The sequence below is a fragment of the Lampetra planeri genome, chromosome 3 (genome assembly GCF_965212315.1).
Source record: "Lampetra planeri chromosome 3, kcLamPlan1.2.h2, whole genome shotgun sequence".
In the NCBI taxonomy this organism is placed as follows: domain Eukaryota; kingdom Metazoa; phylum Chordata; class Hyperoartia; order Petromyzontiformes; family Petromyzontidae; genus Lampetra; species Lampetra planeri.
The window spans coordinates 12,239,109-12,259,102 of NC_136109.1; the positions used below are offsets into that span (position 1 = coordinate 12,239,109).

General features: G+C 42.3%; 1 protein-coding gene across 2 annotated transcripts in view; it reads right to left on the reverse strand.

The window, feature by feature from the left end:
• The window catches only part of USP3 (ubiquitin specific peptidase 3), a 58,227-nt gene that overhangs the window by 14,409 nt on the left and 23,824 nt on the right, over positions 1-19,994 (reverse strand). For both annotated transcript variants that reach the window (XM_078620849.1, XM_078620841.1), the window contains exons 4-11: positions 16,576-16,659; positions 12,651-12,735; positions 9,553-9,641; positions 8,260-8,376; positions 6,410-6,523; positions 4,123-4,266; positions 3,112-3,257; positions 957-1,037 (exon numbers count right to left, since the gene is read on the reverse strand). In XM_078620849.1, coding sequence (XP_078476975.1) covers positions 957-1,037; positions 3,112-3,257; positions 4,123-4,266; positions 6,410-6,523; positions 8,260-8,376; positions 9,553-9,641; positions 12,651-12,735; positions 16,576-16,659 — 860 coding nt within the window. The remainder of the gene's footprint in view (positions 1-956; positions 1,038-3,111; positions 3,258-4,122; positions 4,267-6,409; positions 6,524-8,259; positions 8,377-9,552; positions 9,642-12,650; positions 12,736-16,575; positions 16,660-19,994) is intronic.

Sequence of the window (19,994 nt, forward strand, 5' to 3'; positions counted from 1 at the left end):
ACTTAGAACCATATGCATTTTTGTAGATTTAATGACATTAAGTCATGCATTTTTTTCCAGAAATGTAGGCTAGGAACACAACCCCTCATTTTCAGATTATGTCTATATCGGAAATTATAGTTTGCTTTAAGAAATTTAGAGTTAAGTAGCATTTCCCAGGAACATATAACAGGGGTTCCTGTATAGTGTGGGATTCCTGTACAGGACAGTCTATTCCCACTTAGTGATATAGCTGTACCCAGATCACAAAATCAATCATCGAGTAGTCTAGAATTAGAGCTCCAGCTTCACGTATGTATGTATGTTGAACTTCTTTTGCCCCGTATGTAACGAACCATGCTAATCGGAGGTGCAGGGGGAGGACAACAAACTAAACACAAAAAGCAGTTGTAAAGAATGAGTTTTCAACGTATACGAAAGGCAGTGTTAGCACAATGTGAGGGTAGCCACATTATTTTATTTTTTCAAGGGCTCCACACTGGGTTTGGTTAGGTGTTATATTAACTGGTCTCCAGCGATTAGCACAGTTCACTACGTACTGTGCAAAAGAAGTTCAACATACACACCCCCTGAACACAAACTCCCCCAATATGTATCCTCCCCGAGAGAACAGCTTACTGGTCACCGTGAAACATGTGAACCTACCTACACAACCGAGTAATCAGCCGTGGCTTGTATACTTTTGAATCTATTAATGTCGTTCAATAAAACTACCACAGCATTACAATTATAAAGCTACAGGAAAAATGAGATGAATTTACTCCACACACAAACACACAGAGGTGTATATACACCCACAGCTTTGCATGTCACACACAAGCATGCATACACAGTGTATAGCTACACTAACCCCCACTGACATTGATATTGAAATCTCTTTATTCCAATTGAGGTTTGTAGTGACAATTTTAGCGACCAATCTTAGTGTTGGTTTTGTGTGCGCTGTAATTTCATACCGGGCAAGGTGCACACCGGACCAGGTTCTTGGTTCTTGGCTTTCCTCTCCCTAAATTGGAGTGGGATGTCCAGAGATAAATCTGAATTGGTGTGAAAAATCAAGCAACACACATATCATAAAAGAGCAAGTACTAACTTTAGATGAGCCATGCTTAATTAAGCTGTGCAGAGTTGAACATTGTCAAAGTTCAACAAAACCATAATTTAAATAAATATGCTAATCATAGAAGCCAAGCTGTTTAAATAATGTTCAGGTATTTGTTCATCTAGATCTTGATTAAGGCCTCCCCATGCCTCATTAGTCATGGTTTTTTTCTTTACCATAATTCACCATGCTGGTCAATGTGAGTTGGCTATGAAGGGCAGCCAGGATCAATTCAAATAATAATCTCCCCCTCAAAACTGTTTTATAGGCGATTATATAATGGCCCACATGAAATCCAATGCCCATGTGCACAACACTAAGCTAGCCTCAAGTACCTGAATCATTTTCCAAAATAAATATTGTACTAAACATAAAAATGCACAGCATACCCCAAGGGCACAAAAGGAAAAAAAGATGCAAACACAAATATATACATTTAAAAAAATGTTATGTTCGTGTAAATGTAAGACAAGAACAAAGATGGCGAGTATATGTGGGTGGTGTTTAGATCTATTGTTGGAATGTTCTGCTAAATGGAAATGGTATGAAGAAAATGGAGCAAGTTGATGTAATAACAAAATCTTAAACTCGCCCATATTACCCATTTAACATATGATTACACATTTAACATATTATTAACCAAGTTGGGAAAAGGGGGGGGCAACAGACCAGCCCATGACTGTAAACTGGGGAATTAAAAATATTAAATAAACTATTTGTGTGTTTGGGATGTGTGTTTGAGTCCTAAAGAAATGGCAGGATTGGGAATCAGTTTGGAACAGTGTATATGGTTATAATAACAAGTGATCATGTTGAATTAATGGCTTTAAGTTGAGAATATCAGAAATTGGGAGGTATGGAGCCAAATTTGAGTTGAAGTTCACATTGTGGCCAAGCAGGTCACCAATTATGAGAGTTATTTGTTGCTGCCAATCTGGCAATGCACGGGTTTATTATCTATCTGAAAAGAGGGATTAACCCCATAATGGACAAAAGGCCAGAAGTTCAGACTGAGTGTTCAACCATTTGACAATAATACGCTAATTTTGAGAGTAATGCCGAGGGACCATAGCACAGTTGATCTCATGAGGATCTGTAAAGAACAATAATTTGGAAGAGTCGGGTTTGGCCTGTATTTTCTGCCACTTTGGCCAAATTGTGGGGGGTTTTTTTGGAAATGAAATTTCAAATCAAGTTGAGTTTTAGACTGATGATACAGTTTATAGTTGAAAGAGGACATATCCTTTTTGGTGTGTTGGAGCAGTCCGTGTGTTGAGCTATATCCTAGGTAATCTATGATTCCAGATAAAAGATGACGTTGCTGATTTAAATTGTTGATTTAAAACAAAGTAAATTTGCACAAGGACCAACCGGACTAAACATAGATATTTAAGGAGACTCATAATCTTTCTTATTTAAATTCTTGTTGGAAGTTAAAGGTGATGGGCATTCCATCCACAGACATGTGACTTTGCGTCTTGCAAAAAGGGGAGGAAATTCACCTCAAAAGGGGATGATAGTTTATTGAAGTAACTGAATCATGAAGTACAGATTTGAGGTAAACAAGTTTTTTTCAAAGAAGCTATTACTATTTTGTAATCTCAGTCTATCATTTAATTTCATAAATAGTACAGTATAAACACCGTTATGAAATGCCATTTTTCATTATTCTTAACTATGCGAGGATTGTAAAAACAATACACCTCATGGGCATTAAGCCTTCAGACCCATACATTAACAGACATTCCTTCTGTTCTTTGCCGACCCCCAGGTGCCGACTTAAATTTCCGTCTTGGTAACCTGCTTTCCTCCTCCATCCTGCCCCCATTCACAACCCACCCCAATCCCAAGCTACAGTGCACACTAGCAACATTTCAATGTAATAGCAGAGCATGAGCATAAATTGGCCTGTGCACCATACAAAAGTCTTTCAAAAGTCACGTGATATTTCCAGAGATGAAAGGACTGGTTCCCGCCAGCCACTGCAAAGACAGCAGATAACGACGCACCCAGGAAGGGGTCAAATTTCTTTGACTCGGTGCCACAGATGAGACAGTTGACATCACTCTGCAGGATGCCCCCGAAGATGTCCGTTACCACTGTAGCAACACCATTTCGGCAGGATCGGGGTAAACGTGCCTCGCCTGAGCAGCCCCTGCATGCATCATCACAAAACATGCACACACAAAGACACGCATAAACCCACAGAAGAGTATACATTTAGTCTCAATGCTCTTATTACCTGAATATAAACGATGTACTGATAGAAGCAACAAATAAATTAATAACACATTGTAATGGTTTTGATAAAGGACAATGTGACGTCACTCCGAGGCCCACCCCCCCGTGTTACATCACTCTACATGAGGCCCACCCCCCCCTCGTAAATATTCATGAGTGGGTGGATTTTTACGCGAAAGGTCGAGCTGAATTAAATCATTTATTACGCAGTCGCTTCAAATATGAAGTTTCTTTACAGAAAATGACAGTAAAAAAATAAATCTATGATCGGAGGTCGGTGTTCACTATTAAAAAAAAAAATCACTATAAGTGCGAGCAAAAGTCATCAAAGTGAAACTGCACTGAGTTGAAATTAAAAGTGATTCTGCTTATTGTTCAATTTGTTTTCGATGTCCAAAAAAAACTATTGTCACACACAAATTAACTGAATAGATTATTTATAAATCTGTAATGGTGTGCAAAACGAAAAGATAAAATAAAAAAAACAGGGACGCACTTGGCTTTTATCAAAAGCGGCGCTGGTATATTTTTGGAGAAAATTGATTATTCTTGTAATAAACTAATAATTAATAATAATTTTAATAAGCTTTTCATTAAAAAAATATTTAAATTGCATGAAAATCCACGTAGAATCCCCAGTGTTACACACAGCATAAAGTGTCAGGCGTTAGGCACAGGTCACCAAAACGAGATGTATGATGAAAATAAGTTGTTTATAGTGTTGCAATAGTTGATAAAAAAAACAATCCCCGTGGGAGTATCGAGAGTGACCAACTCACATGGTGTGTGCATCTTCTGTGACCGCCGCATCACGGCGACCAAGACACGAGCGGCCCGCGCGATCCACGCCGCACTGCAGCTCCATGTGCAGGTGGTCCAGCAGGTAGCGCATGAACTCATGGGCATCCTGCTGTTGATAGCCCCTACGTCGTCCAGATATTAACACACACACAGGTACGCAACAACATTAACGTGGAGACGCGATGGTGCAGTGGTCATCACACTGCACCATAAACCCGGTGACCTACGTTTGTTTCTCGGCCATGGCTATAATCAATCTTGATTTGAAGCTTTCATGACTGCAGGAATCCACACTCTTTGGTTCTTTCGGTAAAGTCACGTGGTTAGAAATAAATTAAAATAAAACAAATCACGACGTTTCGATTGCTTGTGTTGCAATCAAAACGTCGTGATTTGTTTTATTTTAATCAGTAGAGAGACAATTTTTAACCAGACATGGGCTTACATTTTATATGTGAATTAAAACTATAAAAAAAATGTTCCGTCAGTGTTCGTAACTTTGTTATCGACTAACCAATGTATTCTGGGTTTATTTTTCACGTGACATATTTTTTTTGTATATTCACATTTGTACACCCACTGTGATCTTGCTTTCTGCACTTGAAACAGCAAGCTGGATAATTTTATTGAGCTCAGCGACTTCTTGTATTTGATAGTTCCATAAACACGTAACCCTTTCAATATATTTCATCCATAGGCAAGGGGAACACTGCCATAATAAGAAATCCCGGAGAGTACTGCGAGCATAGTACGCAATTGGCTCAAAGCATTAAAAGAAGACATCACATTTGTGAAGTTCTTGATATTCCCTTAAAATGTTACTTTTATACAACATTACTAGCATCCCGCACCATCCTTTGGCCATGACCATCCGACCCTTCCCTCCCAGCGAGCTAGAAAAACGTTTAAATTTATATTGAGCCTTGTGTCTCTCCACCTTTCACTTGCCTTGTACTCTACATCCCAATGTATCTAGAATTCTCACTTTGTCTCCGTTTCCATCTGTTGCTCTATTCCTGTCTCCCTCCCTCGATATTCTCTCCCCTTTCTCCACTATCTCACCCACTTTCATGCCCCCTATCTCCCCGTTTCTTTCTCCTCGCACCCTCCTTCCCACCTCGCTCTTTCCTTCTCAATCTATCTTGCCTCTCTCTAATCCTCCCTCTAACTGCTTGTCACTTTCTCTTGCTCTTTTTCTGTTTTGTTCTCTATCCTCTGTTTCATGCTATTTCACTGTTTTCTCTCCATGTATTCCCCTCTCATATATCTCCCTCCCTCACCTACCTCTCCCATCTCCCCCCTCTATCTCCCTCCTCTATTTACCTCACCTTCCTCCTCTATCACTCTCGTCGATTGTATTTGCATGGGGTAGACGGCCAGGGTGGAGGGTAGATGGGTGGAGGCGTGAAAGATGGGTGGAGGCGTGACATCACCGTGACACACGAACCCAGTTCAAAGCTGTTGGATGAGGGTGACGTCATCGTGCAGATGATACCGGTGGCGTCACGACCACGAACGCGCACTTGGGCACCCGCGAGGCAGGTAGGAATCCAACCAGGAATCCAGCCAGAAAAACGTTTTTTCTATTTTAGTATGATTTTAGAGGAATGGCAAAGGCTGTCACTCCTTGAGGAGGAATTGAACTAGCTCTGCCCCATACAAGAGGTATGACTTGTTTTTGTACAACAGATAGTGCTTCACTTACAAGGAGGATGCTGAGTGATGATCAGTCAGATGCTTGCTAGGATCATCCACATGAATTGGGGGGGAAATCTTTGCACAGGTAAGGCCACGGAATCAGGGGGTTAGGAGAGAGCTGGGAGGCAAGATAGGAATCATGCGAGGTGCGAGGGAACTGACATTCAGGGATGGCATGGAGCAACCAATGGGGGCAAGGGATAGGCTAGAACGAGATGGGAGGAGTGTCGGCGGATTGCAAAAAGTCAGGCAGTGACACTAAAATTGCATTCACATGACATAAATTTAATCCAAGATCATTACACTGGAGACAAATTGAGAGCATAGGGGGCACCCAAGTTACTGTGTTACAACTCATGTATGCGTAGTATCTTTATTTGGGTCTTTGTGAAAGTTGTGTTGCTCTCTTGGGTCACCTTGTGAGTAAAAGACTGACCTAATTGGTGCTGCAAAGCCACTGGACATGATATTACCCCCTTTGAAGTGAGCTTCAATCAGGACCATTGTTAAAACATCTCCTTTTCTGGCTTTGAGGGCAAATGGGTTTGCTCGCAATCATTGCTTCACCTGAAGTTTGGCATGACCTTCCAGACGACGTAGAAAAGGGAGTCGGGTGAGAACGCAGTTGGACTGCCCTGCCACAGTGAACATAGCGTCTTCCGGAATTCCTCTACCAGAGATCTGCAAAATTGATTCCAGACAGTTAATAGTGCACACAAAGCATCTGCAGAGCATGCAATACAGATCTAATATTTTTCACGTGTTTTTTAAAATCTGAATGTGAGTATTTACAATTGTTCAAGGACAATGATAAGTGTTAGAGGAACTTCGGGTAGATAACATGTGTAGATGCATGTGTCAACATTTCTACAAAAGATTTAGGTGGGTGAGAGGTAGTTTTGTAAAGTGCAGATGTTTTGAGAGGATGAGTGAGGGTAATGATGTGATCTGATTCCCAGGGGTGGAATATTTCTAGGGTGGGCAGAATGGTAGTGTACATGTTTTGGACATCTGTCCAAAAGGTGTTTTTGGATGTTTGGATGTATGGGGGTGAATCTATGGCAAAAGGGTTAAACTCATTCTTGGCTCAGTGTTGGCTGGTATGATAGATGCAGTGCAGGAGGTTGCATTAGGCAAGGCATAGGATGGTTGATTTGATATCAAGAGGACAAAGAATTCTAGATATGACTATTATTGTTCAGAGACGCTAGTGGACGTGATCTTATTTCAAATTGTGGCAGTATGTGGCCTGGTGAGGGTTGTGGAATATCATTGAGGTGCTGACGAGTTGACAATTGAAATTCTATCTTGGGAAAAGGGTTACCTTTACCAGAATGTGATAGGAGGTATGGGGCATCAATAAGATTGAAAAGCTGAGGGTGATTTCTCATTTATAAGATTATGTCGAGGAAGAATATAGGCATTGGGAATGTCCAGGTAGATACTGTTTATATGAGGTCATCAGTAGTGTTAATGCTGGCTTTCTTTCAGGAATGCCATCTACCGAGGGAGAGATTGAGCCACGTAAAGTGGAGAGATCAATGCCATTGGATATTAACCAGGGTCTGTATGCTGCAGAAAATATATCAAGTGTATGTATGTGAGTGTAGTAGTGAGCTTCAGGGAGTCATTTTCACGGGAGCATCTGAGGTCTTGGAGAGACCATGGCTTATCAAGTTTCCCATTGTTTCCAGGTGGGAATTTGGGTATAATTTAACCATGAGCATGCACACCGAGTGCTGAGAAAGTATATATTTTACAGAATGCACTGGTTTTAATGCACGGCTAAACAATTAGCTGCAACTAACATATCTCATAAACATAGTTTTCTTGAAATTAAAAGTTAAGACCTCACATGATGCGTGACATTGTGAGGTGGCGTCACATGTGACATCACTGTAAAAATGAGGTGAGCATATGACACGTGATGTCGCCTTGGCCCTCAAGGATAATCCTTCTAGCATTGTTTTTTTAATGCTAAGTTTTAGGAAATCCCTTGATCAATTTGTCCAATTTATACAGCGCAAATCCTCATAGCATCACAACTTTAAAATAAAATTTAATAAATATTATATCATACTAATAGTTATCAGAACCCCCCTTTTCAGATGGACCGGCATGCTTCTACGAATTACTGTTCTTGAGCGCAACGAGATCATTTCCTGGGAAAAGGCAATTTTGGGAAGGTTTTTTGGTGTGCAGATATGAAAGTTAGGTATTCATGAAGCAAAAATATATAAAAGCAGGAATTAAAGCAAGCCTTCCCTTGTGTCAATGTGTGGCTTGTTTTCAGGATATGTCAAAACTATTCACTCAAAAAAGTACTAGTTATACCAAACGATGTAATAACATGCATTTTTGCGATGGAAATGATAGCGTGCAAATACTCCATGATAAACACAACCACGAGCACTCACATGTTGCAGTCAATACCCTGGCTCCGTGTGTGGTACATTCTCCTGCCTGCAGTCTTGCCACTTCGCAACTCCACGGCTGGCAACTCTTTGAAGAAGCAGCAGAACTGCTGGATGTTACTGTGGGGCACAGTTTATTAAGAGGGGCTACAAGATATTGAGGGTGCGAAGCCAAATTTATGAGATGCGAATGCATAGTGTTGCAATGTTGCAAATGGGTAGTGTCACAATGCATCAACATATGTCTGACATATTAAAGGCATGGATATAACAGCAAAAAATAAGTGTAGGCCTTGGACATGGGATCATGTACAGAGGCCTGAGTACAGAAAATGTTATTCCAATCCGGCAGGCAGCGATTGTAGTAAAATCCAACATTTTGTCAACAAAATGTAAACGTATGCAAAGGAAAAAAGTTGTTCCAGTCAGACTGTAAATCTAGGGGCATGGTAGTGGTTTCTAGAGATTACTTCATACAGGTAGGAACAACAGTTCCACACTGCCCACCAGGGATTATTTGTCTGTTTGTCGTGCATAGCCACGCCCTCGATTTGTATTTCATAGAGCGCTTCGGGCGGGCTCAGCACCACGTGACGCGCCGCGTGACACGGATCGCACGAATGCGCTGTCCAACCAAGTTCCTACCTGCCCACTCCGAAAGAACGTGTTTATTCCCACTGCACCAGTCAATCAGCTGTCAGGAAGACAACCCTATGCAACATGGTTGCCATGAAGTCACTTGTGCAAAATGGCTGACGTGACGCCATTGCCTGTGCACACTCCAGCCCAGCTGAGGTAAGAATATTTACGTTTATTAAATTCGTTATTAATGTTATACATATAAATCTTCTTCATATAAATGTTGTCTATTATGTTATTTGATTAATTATCAGTTTATTTTTACTTTTAAAATAATATGAGCGTTCCTGACCACCCCTAAGTTGTCTCTTAACCTTACGAGCCTTTAATGTCTAAATCGCCTATGGAATTGGAGTTATGGCAATGCTCAGCTTAAGACATTTCGAGAATTGCACAAGTTGTGTAATCAGGCTCTGAGACTCTTTAAGAATGGTGGGAATTGAGTTTGAGCGGAAAAAACAAGTTGAAAAGTCCACATTAGATGAACACAGAAAATTTCCATTGCTTGTGTTGCAATTTCAGATGGAAAGTTAACGTCAGCATGGAATATTGTGGTATTCAGCATTAATCCTAGCTGCCTTCGTTTTCCCAGGACTGATGTTGAACACCCCATTGCACCAGATATTCATGTTAGACTAAACTTTCCAACCGTGTTACCTGAGTGACTGTAGGATAGCGTTCATGAAGCAGGTGTTTCCCAGGTTCCGCAGTCCTGTTGCAGAGAGGCTTCCCACCACCAGGCTGCCCTAAGCGAGGCAGCAGGGACAACGCACGAGTCAGTATAGCAGTCCCCTGCCAACCGCGAGCTTGCCAACCGAACCGCGAAATGCATGTACACACGGTTTATTTCTAGATTTGAAGCTTTCGTGACTGCAAGGATTCATACTCGTAGGTTTTTTTCGGTAAAGTCACGTAGGTAAAAAAAAAAATAGAAATAAAATAATAATTGATGTATTTTCATTTATTATTATTTTATTTCTATTATTTTTTACCTACGTGACTTTACCGAAAAAAACCTAAGAGTATGAACACTGTTTATTACCTGTAAACTAATTCACCATACGCAGCCTGTAAATTCTGAGTATCCACGGGTAAGCATGGGCACGCATTCACACATTTCGCGGGGCCGTGGTTCTCCCCCGCAATGCGCTACCAGGCAAGGTGCAGCTCATGAAACCGAATGAATGACTTTTATATATACACAGATCTTACAAAACTCGCACATCATCTCCAAATATTTACTTGTAAGTTTTATGTTCAAATTAGCTTATACTTTATTGCACTCATAATATACTGTACTGTATTACCGTTGATTTTACAGTGCTCAAATACATACAAAGATAGAAAGTCTATGGAATGTATATGCATGGAACAATTCACCTCACCCTGTGATTTAAATAACTGTCATGATTCTTGTTCAATTCGGGATAATTGAACGTAAAAAAAAAATTCACCCAAATTCTGTACCAATTGTGCTATTGGCATGATGTCAAAAGAAGGGTTTATTCATTCATACCTGTGGCAGAATGCAGTTCACCACACACCTTTATACAACAGCCTCTGGAAGTAATGTCACATAACTACTTTTGAGATCCCTCCAATGATATGTATCCACACTTGGGCTGCTGCACTGGGCCATGCACCCCACTATACAGATGTCTGTTGTATAGTCAAACCGAGATGTAAAAACAGTCTTAGCATTCTAATTTACCAAATTCATTTAGGTTGCAGTCATTGCTGATCAGGCTGAGATTGTTGTGCTTTTCCTGGATAAATAAGTAAATATCACGAAATTCGAGAACACTGATAATCACAAACGGCTGCCTGGATTTAAATCTAAATCTCAACTCAAAAATCTATTATTTTCTGTATATTCGTTTACATGGAAATTTGCGTATGTTTTACAAATTAGACAGATTGTTCCATAAATAACTCTTGAGGGGCAGAGCAAGATCTCTATTTCCCTCATATGCCAGCCTGAACAGGCGAGCCTTGAGCTACCGGTTGAACTTCGATGGTGCTTGGATGCTGCTGGATGATGAATTGTCCCCACATGTACCCCAAAGACTTCCAATATGTACTAATGTCCAACTCGCCTATCATAAAACTTCAGTGTGCCGGAATTCACATTTAGCAAAACCAATGCCAGTGAATAAAACACATCTTTAACATATTTGGCATGCAGAAATACGGTATATATATAAAAAAAAAAATGTACAGGCCATTTACTGTCATTTAGAATGTTATATAACATAATAGTAAAATATAAAATTACTGAGCTTTAAATGTTCCTACAGCAAGCAATATGTTAATGGTACAGGGGGGGACAGTGGGGGATGGTGGGGAGCAGTGGGCAGTGGTTGGAGGGTTGGTTGGGACCAATGCATCTTTGACCAATGGAAATAATTACAGCACTTTGTGGCACAGCACACACGTACCAAATGTTGTATTGTTCGCCCAGTACACTAACACACACATATGCACAACAAACACTAATGTACCCTACACTGTACAGTAAATAGGGTTGCTGCTGTTGTGTTTTACAATGATTTTAGTTGAAATCACGACAAAACAGACCTTTCAGCTAACCAGGGTTTTACTGTATTATCAAAATCCATCCCCTCAACATGAGTAATGGTGGCTCAGAGTTAACATCTAACACACCGTTTAGATTCTAAAGGTTCAATGTTATATCTGGAGGCTTATTGCTTAAAACCTAAGCTGCTTTGCTGTATTCCTCAAATGTTTAACATCCAACATTTAAAAAATATAACTTTTGTTGCTTCCGATTTGCAAACACAGTTGCACAATACCAATCCATTACACATACGTTACCAATGTATATGTATAATAACGCTACTGATTATTGAGTATCATAGAGTAGTTGCGAGGAAGCCTAATGCCTCTCACATGGTGCTCTAGTCCAGAACCGAGTAGGAGATTTGGCAAGGCAAGGTAAATAAGATGAAAATTAATCGAGTAAAATTAAGAAAATGTGATAAAGTATCTAAGATAAATTACCCTCATATTACTCTAGTTGTCTCATCAAACATATCCCAGTACCATACACATAAAAATATGTCATCCATGTTAAACCAGCTGCCATGGCAACCACATGAGCCAATCAAAACACGTGTTGCTCATTCAACCAAATACATTTCCCATTGTGTTAAAAATAAAAAATAAAATACTGATGTAAGGGATCCCGAGAGGCAAGCTCTATTAGCAAATAAATATATAAATACACGCTCACCATGTCTTGTGAGTTCGTACAACACGTTCAACTCTCATTGGGGAACTGTCACAGGTGGAGCCGACATAGGGCACACGATCCGGTTTGAAGGTGGAGAAAATTCAAAACAGATTGGTCATCATGGAAAACTAAATGGAAATGAGCGGTCAGTTGGGAGACCCGTTTGGAGAAATTAAGGGGATTGGTGGCGTCATGGAAAGTTCGGAGAAGAGAATGATGTTTGACATGCTGTGAGGAAGCCGTAATAAAGGTGAAGTTCACCACTCACCTGGGCCGGAACTTTTTTACACTAATAATGTGCCATTATTGTCTTGGTATTAAAATGTGTAATAAGAAAATATTTGTTCTTTTACAAACAGACCAAATGTCATTGTAGTCGATGTTTTCAGTCACAGAAATGATAAATTACTGCAAAACATAAGCCCAGTTGCCAACTGCAAGCACACACGTTACACTTTTAAGAGTCTAAGTTGCACACATGCCCACATTAGCTTTAGCTTACATTGAGTTTCATGTGCTTCTTTGACGGAGATCCTGCATCAGTGCACTTCCGTTTGCCATTCCTGTCATGCAACAGCCTCTCTGAACTGCAGACAGAAAAAGAGTAGTATTATACATCAAAGTTAGGGAATTTCAGAATTAAAACTACTACTTATCAATGTAGTGCCTTATATACAGTGCCTTTCACCATGATAAATTTGTTTTTTTTCATCATCTCGGTAAAAACTTGTTTTTCCAGTCAATGCTGCTGTCCACTTGTATTATTGGAAACTTTTGGCAAAAATCCCACGGGGCCATGAACCCTCTGTCCCCGCCACCTGACAACCCACTCCCTACTCAGAACTCCTCCCTATATTTTTTTGCAGAACACAAGGTCTAGGTTAGAGAAACACGAAAACAAACACAAACATGCACACCGTCCTGAACATAACGCAGGAACAGCTTGGAGAGGAGTAATTGCAGAGATTACACCCCCCCCCCCTTCCCGACGTGAAGAAACCCCTTGTGCCACACTCCCTGTGAGGAGACTCTCCGGAGCAATGTCTCCTGGCCAACTCGCGGAGAAGCCCAATGTGGGAATGGATGGGTTGGGATCCCAGTAGGCGCGGCATTAACTGGAAAAGTGAGGTTTTACCGAGGTTCAAAACCTAATTTTTTTCATTACAAATCTGCTGTCCACCGGTCTTCTTATTATATACATATAATAGCCCAGAAATGTGTGTCCCGCGCGTGACGTCACTCCACATGCTGCACCCCCGCCCCCCGTCATTAATAATAAAATAATCATAAGCAGGTGGATTTTTACATTCACACGGAAGAAGGTCGAGTGGATAGATTTTTTTTCGCAATGTCGCTTCAAATATGACGTTTCTTTACAGACGGTCAAAAATAAATCTACGCAGCACAGTGCTACATCTGTACGTGACGTCACTGCAATAGAGGCCCCCCCGCTTCATTAATATTCATGCCCGCGTGGAAATTTACACTAATGCATAAGCTCGCACACTCCACATGCCGCACCCCTCCCCTCATTAACAATCATGAGCTTAACAATTTTTCTATTGAATATTTCAGATTTACTGCAATATACATCCGTCCTTGGACGGGCAAAAAAACTAGTTATATACATATTAGCAATTAGCAACACTTGCCAAGTTGAAGCGCCAGAGGAGGGGCAGGGCTTCCTTACACGGCTGCGAGGTGAGTGTATCCAACCAGTTATGCCGAGAAAATGTGCGGGGTGAATTCCATGTTGCCGCCTTGCAGATTTCCTCCAATGGTACATTGACGGCTCTCGTCTACAAGGTTGTGACTGCGTTGGTGGAATATGCCCCAAGGTTTTTTTTCCCTGCACCTCTGTAGCAACATGCAACACAATCTCTCAGCCACATAGATAGCCTAACCTTTGAGGCTGGCTCGTCTCTAAAAGCTTTGCCGATAAAGATAAACAGCTCCTGTGTAGCCCACCATTTCGCTGTTTTTGTAGATAAAACTTCATGACCCTGGTGACATCTAGAGCATCCTCTGCTTCTCGGAGGCAAAATGTGCCGGGCACAAGGTTGGCAGAAGTAGAGGCCTCATATGCAGCCTCACCCCAGGGAATGACCTCTGTGGTCGATGCCATATGCCTCAGTATAACTGCAATTTCCCTTACTCAGGGTGCTGTGTTGACAGCAAGAAAATGGGGGAGCCCGGCTATCAGGAGTGCCTTCTGATTTGGAAGCCACATCACTTTCTGGTCCATCCAGATATCGGCGTCCAGATGGTAAAGCCGTTAGGTCGGCGACAGAAAAAATTTCGCACGGTTAATGACCCAGCCCATGTGTCTCTAATAGTGAAATGACTGTGGCTGTATCCCTCTGAAGCCCAGTCGTCGAAATGGGGGATTCACATCTACCCCTCTATCCCAGACAGCCACAACGAGGGTTAAAAGAACTTTGGTCAACACCCATGGCGACTCTGAAAGGCCGAAAGGGCCCAATACTCGTAATGGGTGTATGGGAATGTGCAAATATGTCCTGTAAGTCTATGGAGGTGAATCAATCACCTGGCTGCAGCACTTCCCTGATGGAATGGAAGGACTCCATCTTGAAGCGCTGTACGTGGAGAAGCAGGTTGATGTATATCCTGTGCAAATCCCAACGTCTTATCCGACCCTCCTCAGTGGAATCCTCCAACCCAGAGTCAGCAGAGGAACCCGACAAGTTCCTTTTCCTGTGGCGGAGTTCACTTCGCACTGCTTGCTGCAGAAAACTTGCGCAACTTGTGCCTACCGAACTGCATCCAGGAGTTCCCAGCGACGTCCTCCGAAGCGGAGGTTGTTGTAGATGGAGGAGCACCTAACTTTTCCACAAGCCCTGACGACGCGGATGCCGAGGATCCTATACATCACCGACAATGGTGCAGGCACGTTGCCTGTGCCGTTTGGTGAGGTTCCCCATCGCACCGGTGCCGACTGAGGACGGAAGAGTATGTTGATGGCGAGGGGCAGCAAAACCACCTTCCGTCTCTTCTCACGATGGCGGTGTCTGGTCCGAGTCCTCTTGCAGTGCATTGATGAGGGCCTGAATATTCCTGGGAGACCAGGGCTCTTCAAAGCTGGACATGCCCCGATTCCAGGCAGCCCACACATCATGTATTTGCCAGTGCTGTACCACCCTGCCCGACACGGAATCAGCATGGTGGGTGAAGCAGTCCTACCCTGAGGCATTGAGGTTGCCTCGACTGGGACTGCACAAGCGCACATGCGTCTGCGAGTGCCCGAGAGGCCGGTGCTGAGCACTTTAGTGCACAGGCCACACGCGATGGGTACTTCGAGGTATGCTTGCCGGGCACCTCTGTATACGCGTCTTGCACGCACGACATGTGCATGTACCCGGTGAGAACCCGGTGAGCTCAGACGATAGCCTCGCGTGGATGGCAGGCATATGCCTGCAGCCCAGACCTGTCAGCCACGCCCGTGCTCTCGCCACGCGTGTCACTAGCCATTGCGCCACCAGGCTAAACCTGGAAGAGCCGGGTGAGTCGCGCAATGACTCACCTCGAGCCGGTGTGCGGCGAGCTGTCCCAGACGAGTGAGCGCTGCCCTCAGAAGGGTCGGGAGCTGTCTCCCCCACCAACCACTGTAAGACCTCATTGCCCGGGGGCTGAATGCTGCACCGACCGCCTTTCTGGGCGTCAGGTATCGAGCCGGAGGGTGACCTCGCGCAGGGGCTAGTGACCCAGCCACAGCAAGGCCAGGCGACAAGCCAGCAAGGATGGATGTGGACTGGGTGCCCCGACCTCAAACCGATAAAACGCCTGACATGGGGGTCAAGGCGCTTGAGCTCCTGGCCAAATTGGCAGCGTCTGAGGGTGGATTTAGAGAGAGTAAAGAGAAAGACACTGAAACTTGTCCTCCCTCACTTTAACTTTTTAGCTCATGGTGGCAGTAGCCTTTGCTGCACCCACTCACTCAGTGCAGAGACGAAAGTGGGTGAGGAGTTCTGGGTAGAGGGAGTAGGTAAGGAAGCAGGGGTGGGGTTCACCCCCCCAGAGCCTTCTTTGCGCACATTCCGTGGCACTGTGGGTTATGCAAAATGTATATTATAAGAAGACTGGTGGATGGAATAATTGCAATGGAAAAATGAATAACGCTCACTTAACATTCGTCCGATATCTTAGCGATTAAAAAAAATGTCGAATGCAGTGTGGTGGTGATTGCGGTGACATTTACAAATCTAGGATTAAAAATGTATGTTGCAAACAAATGTGATCAGACCTATTTATCATTTATACAATGGGGTAACCCAAAACGAGTGCACTGTCAGTGCTATGTGGACTTGGGGAATCTCTTGATTAAATCTGTGGTTTCCACGATAATGTTGTGGTCCATGAAAAGGTAAACTTGAGACATGAGTTGTGCACAGGCGTCAGTGGTAAATCACTTCTCAAGGCTCTGCAGGTGCTCGCGGAGCCGTTGGACCGAGCCCAGCTTGTTGTCGTTCACCACAAAGTCATCACATCTGTAACTACAAGACACACATAAACACACGCATAAATGTACAGAGGAATGCACTTATGCACAAACAAACTAAATGGGTACTTTACACATGCCAGGACACAAATTACAAAAACACAAGTAGTATGATTACACTGCTATTATTGAGAATATAAAACTGACAGCATGCCACAACATCTGTATCAACACTTTGCAATGCAATGCAGGCACTTGAAGCATGTATGTTGAACTTCTTTCGCACCATACGTAGCCAACTGTGCTAATCGGAGCACGATTAACAACTCATCCTGCAGCGTCGTCGTATCATTACTTTGCGTAATTTTCAATAATACTCTACATATCAAACACCACTAATTTGTTGGCAAGCAAGCCATCCAGAAAAGGTATACGGAACATGTGTACTGTGTGAATACACGTGTCATCTTTACCCTGTGCATGTTTACCTAGTTAAAAATTAACAAGTCACCTGCTTAAACTTTATTTCACCTGTTCTTGCGCCAGTTATAGGCACTCCGATAACTATCTGTACGGTCACATATACTTGACTTCTCCCCGCTCTTATCTATTTTGCACCTCACTTATCCTGCACTCAGCGACTCCGCACACAGCAGCTTCGCACTCAGCAACTCTGCATCTCCACCGCTGCCCTCCCCTACGCTCCCTCAGACCCGCTCACCCGTCTGTCCCAGGCGGGGGGCTCAGCCAACACCCGCCCGCCGACGGCGTGAGGGTTGAGGTCCCGTTGACGGCTGGAGCGGCAGCGGCGAGATGTCTTCACTCTTGGTTCCCCGGCAACAACCCCCCTCCGCTTACGCACACTCCCCTTACATATCCCCCATCATTCCGAGTCCTCACGTGCTCCCTCAAGCTGCCGCCAGTTGTCCCATTAATCCCTTATCATCACCCCCCATCTCCCGTCTCTTCGACACCAACCTCCGGTCACAGCACACCCGCTTCTGCCCTTAATTACTGGCGGTTTTTCGGTGGAAACCTCATGTTGCACCGCACACACCTGTTCGACCTCAGTTGCACCCGCTTAACAGCGCGCACCGCGTATATCTCTCCTCTACACATGTTTTAGCAGGTGTCTGCATATTTAACTTCTTATGGTGGTTGTTGTTTTCTCATGAATTCTATATACTATATGAAATATAATTTGGCTATGACAAATAATTTTTGCATATCTGAAAATAATGATGTGTGTATTGTGAACCAAACAGATTTTCTAAAAAAATTGCCAATAAATAAGTTAAATAATTTAATAAGCTGAACTTTAAACCATTTTAAAACAATTTAAGATACCTCTACAGCCATTTGTCCAGGAGATGTATAGGTCTATATAAATGTAGAAGGATACATATTAATAATAAGGCTGTAGTTCAAGGGGAGTGGAGTGATAGCACAGTGGTTAGGATTGTGTGCTACGAACCCAAGTTCGATTCTGTACCATGGCTAGAATAAAGTCGTGAGTGAACCATCCCTAGGCACCCCACCATCTGCCTCTCTACATGCCATGTCCTTTCTCGAAGACGTCAGTGATTATGGCCCTCTATTTAGCACTACAGTATATGGCCATCATGGTGAAGTGTGATCAAACAGCCCTCATGACCAATACAGTATGGGGAGCCCTTCATTCAGTTGTGGATTGAAAAAAAGGGCAAATTATTAAACAAATAACTCACTAATTCTAGATTTGAAGTTTTCGTGACTGCAAGGATCCATACTCTGTTTTTTTCGGTAAAGTCACGTAGGTGAAATTTTTTTTTTTACTAAATTAAATCACGACGTTTCGGGCGCAACACAACCGTCTGTCATCAGGTGGGGACAACCAACAGCGAAAACAGTAGCAGAGGTATCCCGAAGAGATGGCTCTAACAAGGGTTTACATAGCTGAGGAGGGTGGGGGGGTGATACTGCTTTGGCAGTGGTGCAGCAGCAAAAATAACAAAATACTCACGTTAGTCAATAACACCATCTTTAAAGTAAATATATATTACGTAGATTGTTTTGTTTCCTTTTAAGGCAGTGTTATTGATTAATGTTTTTTTTATGTATGAGGAATCTGAATACAAAGGACATTGCTACCATAATAAATTCATGTAATCTTCCTATTTTCCAAACATGAAAAATAACAGAGCTGGGCTACCTGATTAAATATGTAATAAATTACTCCCGATTCTCAGTTTGACTACTTGGCTTATCAGATAAATTTAAAATATTTGGGGGTAAAGGTGATGGGAAGGACTTTGAATACACCGTGGCGTGGTTTGTATTGTCGGAGTTGCCAACATTTTAAATTGGCCAGGTAATCGACCACAAAAAGTAGTCCATTATAATATGTAGTTGATTATTCGACTTATTCGACAAAGAATCTCAGCTTTTTAAAAAACCCTGCAGAAATCACAGTGAATGTTGGCAACTTGTCTGGGTATGTAAACTTGTGTGGACATTTTTCGATTTAAAGCTTTCGTGACTGCAGGGATTCATCTTCTTGGTTCTTTCGGTAAAGTCACGTAGAAGGGAAGTAATAAAATAATAAAAATAAAACATAATAAAATAATTCTCACGACGTTTCGTCTACAACGCAAGCAGCCGTCTTCAGGTGAAGAATGAAACACTGCCAAGCTTGGAGCGTATATATAAGCTGGGAAATTACTTCCTTATTGAAAACACGACGCCGTCTTGCGCTTGAAAGACTGTTGCTTACGGGAAGTATTTTATTTAGAACTGTTTCTGTGCAAGACAAATCGTTTCACAGGAAAACATTACTGCTGTTTATATGTCCACAGTGTAGGCAGCTCCAACTGCAGTTGAAGGGGTTTTGTTGTATGACAAAAAAAAGAAATAACATTTTATTTAAACTAGCTGGTCTTTCAAAATCATGAGCACTACATAGGCTGAAATCATATCATTCCAAAAAATGTCACAGCACAAATGAATACATAATAACTATAAGCTGCTGCCTCAACACTACTGCAATATGAAATTGTGAGGAAATTGAATGTTCTGAGAAACTGCTGCATCAATCATTCTACTGCATTGAGTAAACAAGTTTCTTGCAAAGGAAAAAATAATCATCATTCGAACCCTCAGACTTCAAGGTCAATATTTTTTACATTTGGATTTGTGCAACAAAATAGATGAAGACCAATACTCAATTTTCATCATTAATCAGCCAGGCTGCAGTTCCATCCTCAACCTCCTGGATATATTCAACCTCCCCTTTATTTATCCTTACAATTCGAATGAATGTTTTTATTAACTTGCATCTAATGAAAAACACGGAACTTTTTTTAAATGTGTATCCGTTATGTAAATGTACTACAATAATTGTAGGAACACATC